The 13,112-nt window shown below is 55.8% G+C and overlaps 1 protein-coding gene across 6 annotated transcripts in view; it reads right to left on the bottom strand.

Moving 5' to 3' along the window:
- Positions 1-38: 38 nt before the first annotated feature.
- The window catches only part of BMF (Bcl2 modifying factor), a 22,610-nt gene continuing 9,536 nt past the window's right edge, over positions 39-13,112 (bottom strand). For 4 of the 6 annotated variants that reach the window (XM_045288145.1, XM_045288147.1, XM_045288146.1 and 1 more), the window contains 2 exons: positions 3,334-3,431; positions 39-3,133 (listed from right to left, as the gene is read on the bottom strand). In XM_045288145.1, the coding sequence (XP_045144080.1) occupies positions 3,079-3,133; positions 3,334-3,431 (153 nt within the window). In that variant the 3' untranslated portion in view covers positions 39-3,078. The other 2 variants (XM_045288144.1, XM_045288143.1) reach the window with 2 other exon arrangements.

Consider the following 13,112-nt stretch of genomic DNA (forward strand, 5'->3'; position numbering starts at 1 on the left):
GCCCCCCACCCCTCCCCAAGCTCCGCCCCCCGCACCGATTGGAAGGAGGCCCCGCAGAGCCCTGGGCTGTGCTGAAGTCTTCGGTTGTTTTCTGGGCGAGTCCGGCCCCCCAAGAAAAAGAGGCAAACTTGTTAACCAGCACAGTCCCTGCGGCTCTCCTGCCTCTTGGGTAGGGGACAGGCTTCGAGGTGTGACGACCTTCCTGGAGTCCCCAAAAGCCCGCCTCCTCGGCAGGAGGGCCGCTGGAGGTGGAGGGGCGGTGGCGTGCATCTCTGCCTTAGCCGTGCCAGCCCGCCCTTGGCCCTGGCACCGGCCTCCTGAGTGCTGGGGTAGAACCACTCCCTCGGGGCTGGAGAAGGTCACTGCGAGGTGATCTTTTTCCGCCCCGGATTGAGCAAGAGAAGGCCGTCGCGAGGTGGGGGGGTTAGGGGTGGGGGGCAGCTGTCCAGACTTGGAAAGCATCCGGCGGAGGCAGATTCTGTCCAACTCCTGGCTTCTGGACACTTTCTCTCTGGGGTTCTAAATTAGAAGGGCTGTTTTGACCATGAATAGCGGGCTTCCCTTCCTCCAGGGCCTTCCTCCCCCGGAGGAGGGAGGTTCTCCGACCCTCTTCCCCCACCCTGCTCACTACCCCCAATTGGTCACAAAAGTCAGGTCAGGGCCCAGGTCAGACTCTCCGCCTTCTAAACCTGATTCCCCAGCCTCTCTGGACACAGCTGGGCTTCCAGGGGTGGGGGCAGTGGTCCCGGGGGAGGGGCTTGTCTCCTGAGGTTGGAATGTTCTGGCTCACACAGGCCAGGCGGAGGGGGAAGGGACCAGTGTCGATGACCAGGCCAATTAAAACAGCCAGCCAAGAGGAACCCCTCTCTGTCTTGCGGATATTCTGCCAGCTACCACCTGGGTTTTTTGGTGGGGGGCAAGGGGAACGTTAAGAATGGGGGACACTTTAAATCTTGCCCTGGCTGGCTTGACTGAGGATGGCAAGTGAATTCCTGGTCTCACACTGGATGGACAGTGTTGTCCATCACCCTCCACACGGCCACTGCCTGAGTGTTTAACAGGTTTGTCAAACTCCCGGTTAGTTCTCAGGACCAGCCACAGGGCATCTCTGAAGATGCCCGCTGTGCCTCAGTACCAAAGGCCCGGGCCACTTGCTCTCCCTCTCTCTCCCCCACGCACACACGTGTGGCAAATCCAGGTGGTCGGTCTGCAGAGAGGGCTTCCAAGTGGCCAGTATAAATAATGCTGGTGTCCTTGTGTGCCACAGCAACCGCCTGGCTCCGGGAGAGGAGAAACTGCCACCTTCCCTACACATCCATCCGAACAGTATGGAGACATGCAGGGAAGGCTAGACGTCACCACGGTCCAGGGCGTTCGGAGCCAGCCTTCTTGTCCGATCCCTGGGCTCCTTCTTGTAAGCAGGAGCCCACCTTCACAGCAGACAAACCATAGTACACACCCTGAGAATATAATTCTGGTAATACCGCCCAGAGAGGTATACTTCCAGACCATCCAAGCAGAACAAAGCAAAGGCGTAGACACAGTCTGAGGCCCCCCCCTCAGAGCCCCTGGGAGTCCATGTGACACCTTGTGCAAAATAGGAAAAGGCACCTCTTCCACAGGGGCAGATGCAGCCCCCAAGATGGCATAGTGACTTGGCAAGCAGGGCACAGGCTTGAGTTCCAATAGCTCCCTCCACACGCATGTCCCCACGGGTAGAGAACCTGCCCAACTGCACATCCCAGTTAATGTCCCCCTCAACGGCATGGAAGACCCCCTTCTCTGCAGGATCGGAGGGGCTTGGGCTTGTCTGGATTTGAGCATTCATCTTGGATTCCTTCTCTGGTTTCCTTGGGGAGCCTCCGGGGTCTTCTCTGCCCAAGAAAGCTGCCTTTTCTTGGGGCCTTGCTTCAATCTTTAGCACCAATGATGCCTCTTAGAAATGTAAAAAATAAACAAACAAAACAAAAAGACCTGTAACTGAATGTCTAGATGTCTGACTGAGAGATGCCCTGTGTCTTTTCAGAGAAGTCTGCTAGGAGACATGCCAGAGGCTGCTTTAAATGTCCCCCATTGGAGCCACAGCAGGAGCAAAGAGGAAGTTCAGAGGCAGCTGTGAGCCCGCTGAGTCCCAGAGCTGGCCTCTCTGGGAGCTGGAGGGAGACAGGAAATGTGTACCCGGCTTTGACAGTTGCACAGTGGAGTCGTTGCCTGTGTTACTGTAAAAGACACGCTTCCTCGGACAAATCCCCTGCCCTCCGCTTCTTCCTGTCACCCGCGAGGCGTGACAAAAGGAATGGGGCCAAGGAGGAAGAGGTACGTGGTTTCCAAGGAAGCCAAGGGTTAGGGTTCCTCCACGGCCGACTCTTAGAAGACAGCTGCCCTAGCTCCCAGACCTGCTGCGAACCGGTCCCTTTAATGTCCTGCAAGGGGCGGGGGGCGCGAGTGCAGTCACATGGCTGGGTGTTGAGGAAAAGGAGCTGCCCAAGCACAAGCTGCTGGAGACAGCACGATGACCGACTGTTCAGCACGTCCACGATTAACGCCCAGTTGGTCCAAGGCGGCAGTGGCTCTGCGCCTCAGGACTAACCCTGGGGCCTCCCCAGTAAGACCGAGTCAGATTTGAGGCCTCCCCAGAAGTTTGGTTCGCTTGACGGCACGTTGGAGGGGTCCTGGAGAAACCCAACCCTCCCTGAGGTCTGCTGGAGAAGATGGGCTGGGCCACACTCCCTAAGCCCTTGAGGCGGGCACTGGCTGGGCCAAACCGGAGCCGAGCCGTGGAGCTGACGGACTGGCCGAGGGAGGTTGCCTTATGCAGCTGGAAAGTCCTTGGCTGAGGCCCAGGTGGGGTACAGCAGCGTTGCCATCAAGATCGGGGACCCCCCAATCCACAGTGGGAGGCTGACAGGTCTGGTGGAATTGGGAGTTGCATTGGGTCTCCTTTCCTTAGCCTAGTTTCTGGGGAAAAGCGACAGTCCAATCCCCAGAGGACAGCACGCTGCGCTGGTCATTTGGACCGCTGGCAACTGATGAATCTGCTTGTCCGGGCTTGTGGGAGGTCCCACCATCACAGACGCTTCAGCCTTCCTTCAACAGTGTCTGACCAAGGCCTCTGTTCCTTCCTGGTGGAGGCCTTGAACGGGGGGGGGGGATCCCATTTGGGTATGTCTTATATATACACAGAACAAAAATGCAAAAATTAAAAAACACACACACACAAAACAAAACAAAGGAGGGAAAAAATAACCAAAGGCGGCGTGCCAGTCCTCCCCGATGTCCCTGTTGCAGGTGGAGCTCCTGGTGTCCCACGTGAAGAGGGCAGCCCAGTCTCACCTGGGACCTGCCCCATTCCTGTTCTCATCTCCGTTCAAAGCGAGGTTGTGAAGGAAAAGGAGCACCTGCCGCCACCCGCGATTCCGGTTCTGCTGGTGCTGCAGGGACAACACACACACAGACACAAAAATCAACAGAGCTCCCACACGCAACCGCCCAGGGCTCGCTGCCCTTTCAGCGCTCTGCGTCTGCCCGTCCGTCTGTCCTCGCAGGCCTTCGGTGAATCCTATCAGTACAGCAAAGAGGAGGGAGGGGGGGGCAGGGGGGGGGGCTGTTGGGGAGAGAGAAGGCCAAGGAGGAGGAGGAGGAGGAAGAAAAAGAGGAGCTCGCCTAAAACAATTGCAGCTTTAACCTGAGAAAGAAAAGACCAGGCTCTTTCTGCACTGTGCACAAGAGGATTAGACTTTTCCCTTGCTCGCAGGATTTTCCAGAGTTTAGCCAAGTGCTGCTTTTAATCAGATTGGCTCCTGAGCCCCTCCAACCTCAGCTGCCTGAACAACAAACTTTCTTCAGAAAGAAAGAGAAGTGCCCCCTCCCTCTCCCCCCACCCCGCCTTCCAAAGCAACACAGAGAACAAGGGGGAGGGGGGCGGAGAACCTCCATCTGCAAGTGATTTGACACTGTGAAGGTCAAAGGGTTAATCTTCAATTTAAACCACACTGCTGAGGCAGCAAAAATCTGATTTCATCCAGCGCAAACACACACGGACGGACTGACACACACACACACACACACACACACACACACACACACACACACTCCCTTCCCAGCATCTCCAGCTCAGTGCCGCCCTTTTTTATAGCGGCTCTTGACAGTAAGCCATAAATAATCCCTCTTGGAGCGCGTTCCTACCGACTGGAGCCAATTAAACGTGAAGCAAGAACATACTTCAAAACAAAACAAAAACAAAGAATGCGCACCACGTCCCGGGGTTATCCCGGGTCCTCCTGTCAGGCAGGGAAACTGGGAGCAAAATCCAGGGGTCAGCGGCTCACAGGAACCTTTTCTCTAAGGCCAGCAGAGGCCCCAGGGGTCTGACGGGTGTTGGGGATGGGGACAAGCACTCTCCCCTTGGCAGGAGGAGGGTCTTTGTTCTCTGGGGAGGTGTGTGTGCGTGTCGGGGGTGCCTGTCCCCAGTGGACCTCAGTGGAATGAAACCCTGGCGTGCAGAAAGGAGCTACGACAGGCCAGACCTGGAATTCCTCAGGAAGTGAGTTTATGGGATGTGTCCCAAGGCTGGCCCTCTCTTTGGCTTCTTTAACCATAGCGCTAGCCCCCACCTGTCAGATGGAGGGACGATAGAGTAAGTCGGTGGCAGAACCGGAGCCTGAGCCCAGACCTGGATTCCCAGAGCACCTTTAGGGCCTGCCACCAACCAGCCTTCATGACCCTCCCCAGGCAAGAGCCCAGAGGAGGGGTGTGTGCAGGTGCCACGGCTGATCAGAGCACCCTCCCAGCCCAGGTGAACATAGCGCGTGCGCGCGCGCGCACACACACACCACCTTCCGTGGCAATGACTCCTCTTCCGGTTGGGGAAGGCAGCCTGGAAAACAGAGCGCTGCGAGCTCCAGGGCCCCAGGAGAAGAAGGGAAGTGGGGTGTGCCCCAGGGGGAGGCCGATGGATGGAGACCATGGCTTCCTTGTGTTTTGTAAACAAAGATGAGGAAAAAGTGGAAACACACCGAGCCCCGCAGTGAAAATGGACCGGGCTGCAGGCCCAGGCTGTCTCCCAGCGGCTGAGTAAAGCAGCCCCCCACCCTGACCCCTCCTCCCCTTTGGCTCCCTGTCCCGCATAGCTGCTACTCTGGACAGGTGCAGAAGTCACACCGTGGGACCGAAGGAATAGCCAGGAAAAACCTGGATCCCTGGAGAGGCCAGTCGGCTGAAATTCCAAGCAGCCTCAGGTGCCCGTTTGAAAAAAGCCTGCGTAGCAACACCAATAATGATCCTGACTGTGTGGTGTCAGCCCTGGAGGCCACCAGGAGCTCTGTTCTCAGACCGGGGGCTCTGTTTGTTTGCAGGGCGGGGGCTCTGTTTTCAGGGTGCCACACTCTTGCTTCTCCCAGAGTGTTCCCTTGGAGGAGCGGCCTACAGGTCTATCAGAGTGTAAGAAGGTGTCTGGGTGGCACCCACCCTTAGGTGCTTGGCTACTAATCTAAAGGGTGCTGTTTCAAAGCTGCCTAGCAGTGTGGCAGAAGAATGGCCCAGAGATCTGCTTCTGTCAAGACTAAAACCAAGAAAATCCCACGGAGAAGGTCTACTCCCTAACAAACACATGGGACAAGACAGACTTGGGTTGGGGAGTGGAGTGGGCGAAACCCCTCCCTGTGTGCACTAAACTCCCTGAGAGACCCTATGTGGTGGTGGTCCCTATCACCATACTTTATACTGGAGACAACAGGGAGGTTAGGAAGTGGCTACGTGACCTAGACCTGGCTCTAGAGCAATGTCCTCACTTACTGCCACTGTGCTGAGTGTCACCACCCGACTTGCTTTGTATCAAAGCAGACCCTCTAGCCTCACCTTCACTACAGCCAAATTCACTGCCATCAGTCCACTGTAACTCATAAGGACCCTAAAGGACAGAGCAGAACTGCTTCTGTGGGTTTCTGAGAATGCAGCTCTTTAACAGGAGTAGAAAGTCTCGCCTGTCTCCCACGGATCGGCTGGTGGTTTTGAACTGGCAACCTTGCAGTTAGCTGCTCAACTCGTAAGCCTTTACACCACCAGGGCTCCCGCTTCACTACAGCATTAAGTAACAGCTAACCTCAAAACATCCCAACAGCCAAGGAAGGGAAGGGAGATCACAAGGTCGATGAGTTAAGGCATGGGCCAATCCCATTTCTGTATACCTCAGTTTCTCCCCGATTCCCCTAAACGAGGCCACCTGCTGACTGGGTAACTTGCTGAGTCCCTGGGGAAGAGGCACAGGGGCACCTTCACCCTGTAAATTGGGAATGTTACAAAAGCAGCTGTGGGTCAGACTGGAAGGCAGAACCACAGGCCAGCAAGAGAACCTTTTCTGGGCACCAACCTCAAGCCTGTGAGACCCAGGTTTTACTCCTGGTCCTGCCCTGAACTAGCATACGGCCTTGGAAAACTCGTCCTCCCCTTCAGCGTTGTTTCCTCGACTCGAAACTGACGGGGCTGGACCAGATGATGCTGTGAGTCTAACACGAGTTACAGTCTCTCGTGACAGAAGAGGACTTTACCCACAGTAGGGTGTGTGCTGTGTCATGGAAACTTCTGGACAGCAGAGTCCGTAGGAAGAGGGGAAGGATCATAAATCACCTAAGTAAAGAGCAGGAGGAGCCAGACCCCTCCTCCCAACCAGACCCGAGGGCTGGGGGTCTTCTACTCACAGGTGGGCCTGGGGACACAGTACAGGAAGTAGGAAGTAGGACACACAGTACAGACCCTCAGGAGGATTTGGCGCCCAGCCTCTCCCTGTGAGAGTCCTTTGAGCTCATGATTCGGCAAGGAAGACCCTATGGGCAATGGCTACATGACTGGACCAGGAATCAGGGAGGTCAACATTAAGCTGGGCCCTTCCACCAGCCTATCTCTGTCATCTTATCAGTAAGATGAAGGTGTCAAATTGGATCCATGGTTTCCAAATCTGAACCGGTCAACAGAATTAACCAGTGGAGATGCTGTTGCAAATGCAGAGTCCCTGGGCCCCAGTCAGACCAACGGGGTGAGACAGGCTCTAGGGGAAGGACCCAGGAACTCATATTTTGAACAAACCCCTTGCATGATGTTTTTAAAAACCAGGGGTACCATGTTTAATGTTATATATCTTAGTCATGTTCAGTGTAGGAAAAAAAAATGGGAAAAGGTAAGAAACGGCCAAGGAGAAAATAACGCCAGCCAGAGTTCTACAGCTTGGAAGAAAACACTTAGAGACTTGGCCTTTCCTCCACTCGCATCTCACCAAAGTACGGATTTACTCCAGTGGGCCAAACCCCAGGTAAATCCCATCCAGGTGGTTCTGCATGGCTCCCAAGCCACAGACAGGCACTTGGAAACCACAGAGGCCCTTTCCAATGCTAAGGTGAGCTGTCGGTCTGGAGAACAGGTTGGCTGTGTGAACGCTGGTGTCCAACAGGCTGCTGCAACGGCACAGTCCGAGACCAGCTGAGGGGGCCTGCGACGCCAGTCCCACCGTGGACCCAGGAAACGCCCCACATATTCCCCCCAGTCTGCTGCCACCCAAAGGCCCCACAAAGGCCTTCTCCCAGAAGGAAGCCAAACTGCCTTGCAGCAGGGGGACAAATGCATGCTTTAATTATACGGACGGACAGAGAAGAGAGAAAATCGTTTTCTAAAAATTAAACACAAGAGCCTAACTGAAACGGAAAGAACAGTGATCTGAAGGGAGGCCGGGGAGAGAGACAGTGCGGAGGAAGGAAATCGACATTCACCGAACAGGACGACGTATACAGCGACGCCCAAACACCACAGAGAATTGTCAGGGAGGAGGAAAGGGGAACCAGGAGAGAATATGTTGGCTTCTGACACCCGGGCACCCGGCCCAGCGACCTGCACTCAATCTGAGATCAATGAACGCCACCACTACCATCCCACCGGCCCCCTATACACACAGAGCAAGGTCCAGCTCTCCCACACTCTGCTGTTGCTTCCTGCACAAAGTGTGGGGACCTATGGAGTGGGGTTCCCAGAAAATGCAAGTCAGGATGACGGTGGGATGGAGGGTGGGGGGGGTGACATAGTGATGGGACTTTTTTCACTTTTTACCAACGCCCTCAAATCCACAGGGCTGGGAGGGGAGGGTTGGACCCCAGGTGGAATACACGGTTAATATGATTGGCTGTTCCCTGAAAGGTTGGCGGTTCGAGTCCACCCAGAGGCACCGTGAAAGACAGGCCTGGCGATCTACTTCTGGAACACGCTTGTGGTTCTTCTCTGGGGCGTGGGGCTCTCCAGGAGTTAGATTAGAGGGCAGGGGCAAGGCCTGGAGGGAGAGAACAGAGGTGAAGACCCCCACACCCGAGGGACCCCCCTTCACCCCCACCCGGCCCCGTGGTGGTAGAGTGCACAGCCTGGCAGACAAAAGACCCCAGTTCTCCTCTGGGCCACCCTCACTTGCTTGCTGCGATCAGAGAATGAAGACTGTCAGTCCACAAGTGTTCCAACCACCCCTACTATGCACAGAGCACCACCACTGAGTACACGCTCACTCATCTCATCTGTCGGGGAACATGTTGGGGCGCAGAAGAGGTATTCCACCAGTGCACACAAGCTGTACTGACTGCAGCAAAGCCAGCCCTGCATGATAACCTGCTTGTCGGAGGCCAGGAACTGATGTCTGGCCAGGTCTAAAGACTAGCTCTATGTGATAGCATCGGCCTCTGGCCTGGGGAGAGGCCCAACTAGGAAAAGGCTTTTTTTCCCCTTCTGCTTTTCTCCCAAGAGCTGGCGGTGCTGTCTGACAAGGTTGGATTACACGAATCAAACTCAGCTTCATCCCCGTTGGCCTCTGCCCTAAGCACAAGAGCAGTCCCTGCCCTCCTGGGATAAGAATCTCCCTGGCCCTCTCCCCTGGGGGCTCTGTGTGTCACCGGCAGCAGATGCTTCAGCAAAAGCTAATTTACACCCGGAGAATTGGAGAACAAAGCCAGGGAATGCTGCACCCCGGCTTCAAAAGAACCTAACAGGAGATGAGACGTAACCCGACCCAGCAGATAACACGCGATAATAATATCTCAAACCTGGACTGCACAGCCCTGCGTGCTAGACAAAGCATGGGCCTGTCTTCTCATCGGATCCCCACCAAGGCCTGGGGCCTACGGAGAGCGGGTACAAGGAAGCCCATTTTACAGATGGCGAAGACGCAGAGAAGCCCCTGACTTCGGCCTCCAGAGCCAAGTTCATTCACTAAATCATCACTGTGTGTTGATTCTGGTGACGAAGAGTCTTCGCCTTTTCCCAGGGAATCACAGGGAATTCCCTTGTACGTTTACAGACTGTTTCCAGATCGTTGACTGTGTCGTAAGGATGCTGTGGGCCAGAAAGATCAACCTTTGAAGATCAAACAGAAATGAAGCTGAAATTATGCGCTCAATTTCTTTAAGGTGCAGAACCGTCGGTAGTAACCGACTTCCCCGGAAGAGACAGACGGGCGCGCTAAGTGAAGCTTGCTTTTGGGCCCCTTCCCCGCTCTGGGCAACCCCTCCCCAAGCCAAGGCTGAAGGACAGTCTTGCCACTGAGGATGAGGCCGCCGAGGTCCGAGAGACTTTAGGAAAATTCCACTTGGAAGCACTTGGGGCGGCGTTGTTGTTCAACGCCCCCAAGCTTTGATCATGCGTCCAGCTGAGTTATGGGGGTACAGGGATGATTAAGATAGACGCTCGGCCTTCCACGGTTTTACAGTCTAATGGGAAGAAAAGAGAAGAACACAAAACTAAGTGCACACGAGAGGGCTTTTGAGAAGTTCACGGGGAAATTCCATGACCTTTACACTCCTTTTGGTTTGTTTCTCCGCGAACTTTTTGAAGCCCCTCACGTGAGGGAGAACCAGGCCAGGAAACCAATGGGTGCTTTCCGACATCCCAGCTTTCTGGGAGGTGCTTCCTGAGGGGCAGGTATGGGGTGGTGGGAAGACCATGGCTCTAGAACCAGTCCGATCCATACGGCTCCAGGCTCAGCCCCTTACAGGGTAACTTTGGGCATGTTATCTAGGAGGGAAGATGGGGGGGCCTGCCAGGACACACAAAAAACACTGGGCCCAGCGGCAGCATCCTTCCCTCCCAAGCGCCCGGAGGGGCCGCTCACTGTGCGGCTGAACGCCTGCTTCATCACACTGGGCTCGCGGGGGGGCTGGCCCAGGAAGGCCACCTTCCCAGCACACGTATGACGTCCTGGGGAAAATCCCTGACGCTACACCCCGAGATGAGCCATGGCGGCCAGGGCCCAGCTGGGAATCCACACAGAAGCCACAGCAGTAAAGCTGGCAGAGGGACCCAGAACCCACGGGGGCAGCCTGTGAGGCTGGCATGGGCCTCCTTCCCCAGACTGCCTCTGACCCGGACGTCCAAGCATCAACCAACAGGCAACGACGCAAACAGAAAGGAGAGCAAAGCATTCCTGGGCAAGGACCCCCCACCCCCGGCCAGCAGAGCTGAGAGGACGGTGGCAAAGCCACCACTGCCACCACAAGCACTTCTTCAAGGAAGGAAAGGCAGCCTTCGGCCAGGTGGCTCTCAAAGGAAGGCAACCACGTTTCCTTTTCCACACCCGAGGCCACTGGTTCCAGTCCCGGGGCGGCACTGTCCCCACCCTGAGCTGGCCCAGTCCCAGCTTTCTGGGCCTCCATGACCTGCGGCGAGGGTTCCTGAAGCCTTCCCTGGTTTCCCCAGGGAATGGCTATGTGTCCGTTTTCCTCAGTCTGAGAACACAAGAACTCAGCTCACCGCCACCGAATTGATGTCTGACCTTGCACGACCCTACAGGGCAAGGGAGAACTACCCCTGGGGACTGCGGAGACTGCCACTCTTTACGGAAGTAGAAACGCCTCGTCCTTCTCCTGAGGAGTGGCTGGTGGTCACGAACTGCTGACCTTGTGGTTAGCAGCCCTATGTATCACCACTACGCCCACCAGGGCTCTTTGGACCAGCTCCATCCATCAAACTCACGGGCGACTGCTTCAGGGCTCAGGAGGGGAAGAGTGTGGTGGGGGGGCCCTGGTGAAAGGGAGGGGATAAGGGCATGGAGGAGGGGCCAGGCCGACTGTGGGTGTACACAGCAGCCCAGGAGAAGGGGCGACCAACATGAGGCCTGGCTATTGTCCTGCCTGGGGTCAGTTTCCTGGACTGGACGGGACAGGGCAAACTGGGCAAGGGAGACAGCTGGACCCCTCCTGTTCTTGTTCTGGTCACGGAGCATGCCCTCTGGGTGGCCAGATGAAGATCGAAAACAAACCAAACACTTTTCTTTATCCTTCTCTCTGGGTCTCCCCCAAGCCCCTGCTCCGGCTCCCCTCTCCTGAAAACACAAGCCAGCCTCCCCCCCCTTGACCTGCCTTGGTAGGGAGGAAAATGCATGTTGGGAAGGATGGGCCCTCCTCCTGGAAGAGAGAGTCCTCAGGTGCAGTGGGGGGGGGGCGGGGGGATATGACTCGGCCTCCAGTCAGCCACGCTGATGACTCAGAGCTAAATATAGCGAGCCATGTAAACAGAGCCAGCCACAGAGCAAACACAGGGCCAGGGCGCCAGTACATGCTCTCACGCACCCCCACCCCCACCCCCATGTCTGTCCCCTAGCACTATCCAGAGGTGGACCCGAGGCTCCTGGGACAGAGGCTGGCTCTCTAGGGACCCTTCTTGGGCTAGGGTGACTCTCTGGGACCCCCACCCAGGCCTGCTGCATTCAGAGCAACCTCATTAGCCACTGACTGAGCTTCAGAAAACCCCTCACCAACAAGGACAGCATCCCCACGGGTCAGGGCAGGAAGCAGTCAGAGGCTGCCTGAACAAAGGAGCCAGGCTGCCGGGCAGGGAAGCTGCTAGATAATCACCCTCACAAACGACTTGCGAGTAGCTTCCAGGAAACTTCCCCAAGAACTCCAAGTGGAATCTAGAGTTCTCTTTTAACACATTTCTCAAAGAGGTAAGTGGTCCATACCTCAGCACTTACATGCTGACAATGTGCCAAGAGTTTTCCTATCAGCTCTGCAGGGTACATATTAGATACCAAAGCCCATGAACCCAAAACAGAAGAAAAGGCTGAGCTGGGAATCTGTTTTAACCTCAATCTGCCTCCCAGCCGAGGATTCCTTTGGTGATAAATTGTCACGAAAGAGGGTCTAAACAGTGGCTTAGGAAGCTTCCAGGCACTACCCCAGATTTCCAAATCTGACCATCCTCAATGGAGCCACTTCTGGTCTGAGTGAGAGGCAAGAAGAACCCAAAAACCTCCTTAACTTTACTCTTAAGGAGTCTTGGTAGCACAGTAGGCTAAGCGCTGGGCAGCTAATCACAAGGTCGGCAGTTCAAATCCACCAGTCCCTCCAAAGGAGGGGCTTCTATGAAGATTTACTCTCTGAAAGACCCCCATGGAGCGGTTCTACTCTGCCCTGTAGGGTTGTAGCTTTATTCACTCTTTGATAGCTCCCATTGGGGGAAGATTCTTGGCTTCTTAGAGTTGCCCAGAAATACGTCCACATATTTCGGGAGGAGGCCACGGGGACAGGGGACTTTCCTAAAAAGAGGGTTACCAGCTACTGCCCCTTCTTTGGACCACGTGGGAGGAGACCAGAGAAAAGGAAAGAGGAAGAAGTTGGCATCCCATCCTGTGGGCCAGGGCAGCCTGGGAGCACCATTAGGAAGCACACCTGCACCCCATCCTTCCGTGCAGAAGCTGGACAGACACACAAACACCTGAGCATCACTCTACAGAGCCCAAGTCAAGGGAAGGTTGCAGGCAGCAGGCCATGGGCATCACCTGCCGCAGCTGCTCAGCCCACAGAGAAGCAGAGGGTGACCTCCACTTCTGGTCCGACCCACGGAAGGGTTGAGTGTGCAAAGAGGCCTGGAGACGCTTGTCCCTCCACTCCTCCTGCCGCCAGCGGTCTTCCTGCTTTGGAGACCCCAAAGAGCCAACAGTGAGCACTCACTGCCTTGGACCTTCTGCCTCCACTCAGACTCTTGGTCCAGAGGAACCACTTGGAACCAATCAAGTGGGCAGAGAAGCTAGACCTGCACCCAGGGACAGACGAGAGGACTTCTGGCCCATGAAAACAGACACCCTGGGTGCGATG

The sequence above is a fragment of the Echinops telfairi genome, unplaced genomic scaffold (genome assembly GCF_000313985.2).
Source record: "Echinops telfairi isolate 266 unplaced genomic scaffold, ASM31398v2 ScPeMD7_18;HRSCAF=68, whole genome shotgun sequence".
Taxonomy (NCBI): Eukaryota; Metazoa; Chordata; class Mammalia; order Afrosoricida; family Tenrecidae; genus Echinops; species Echinops telfairi.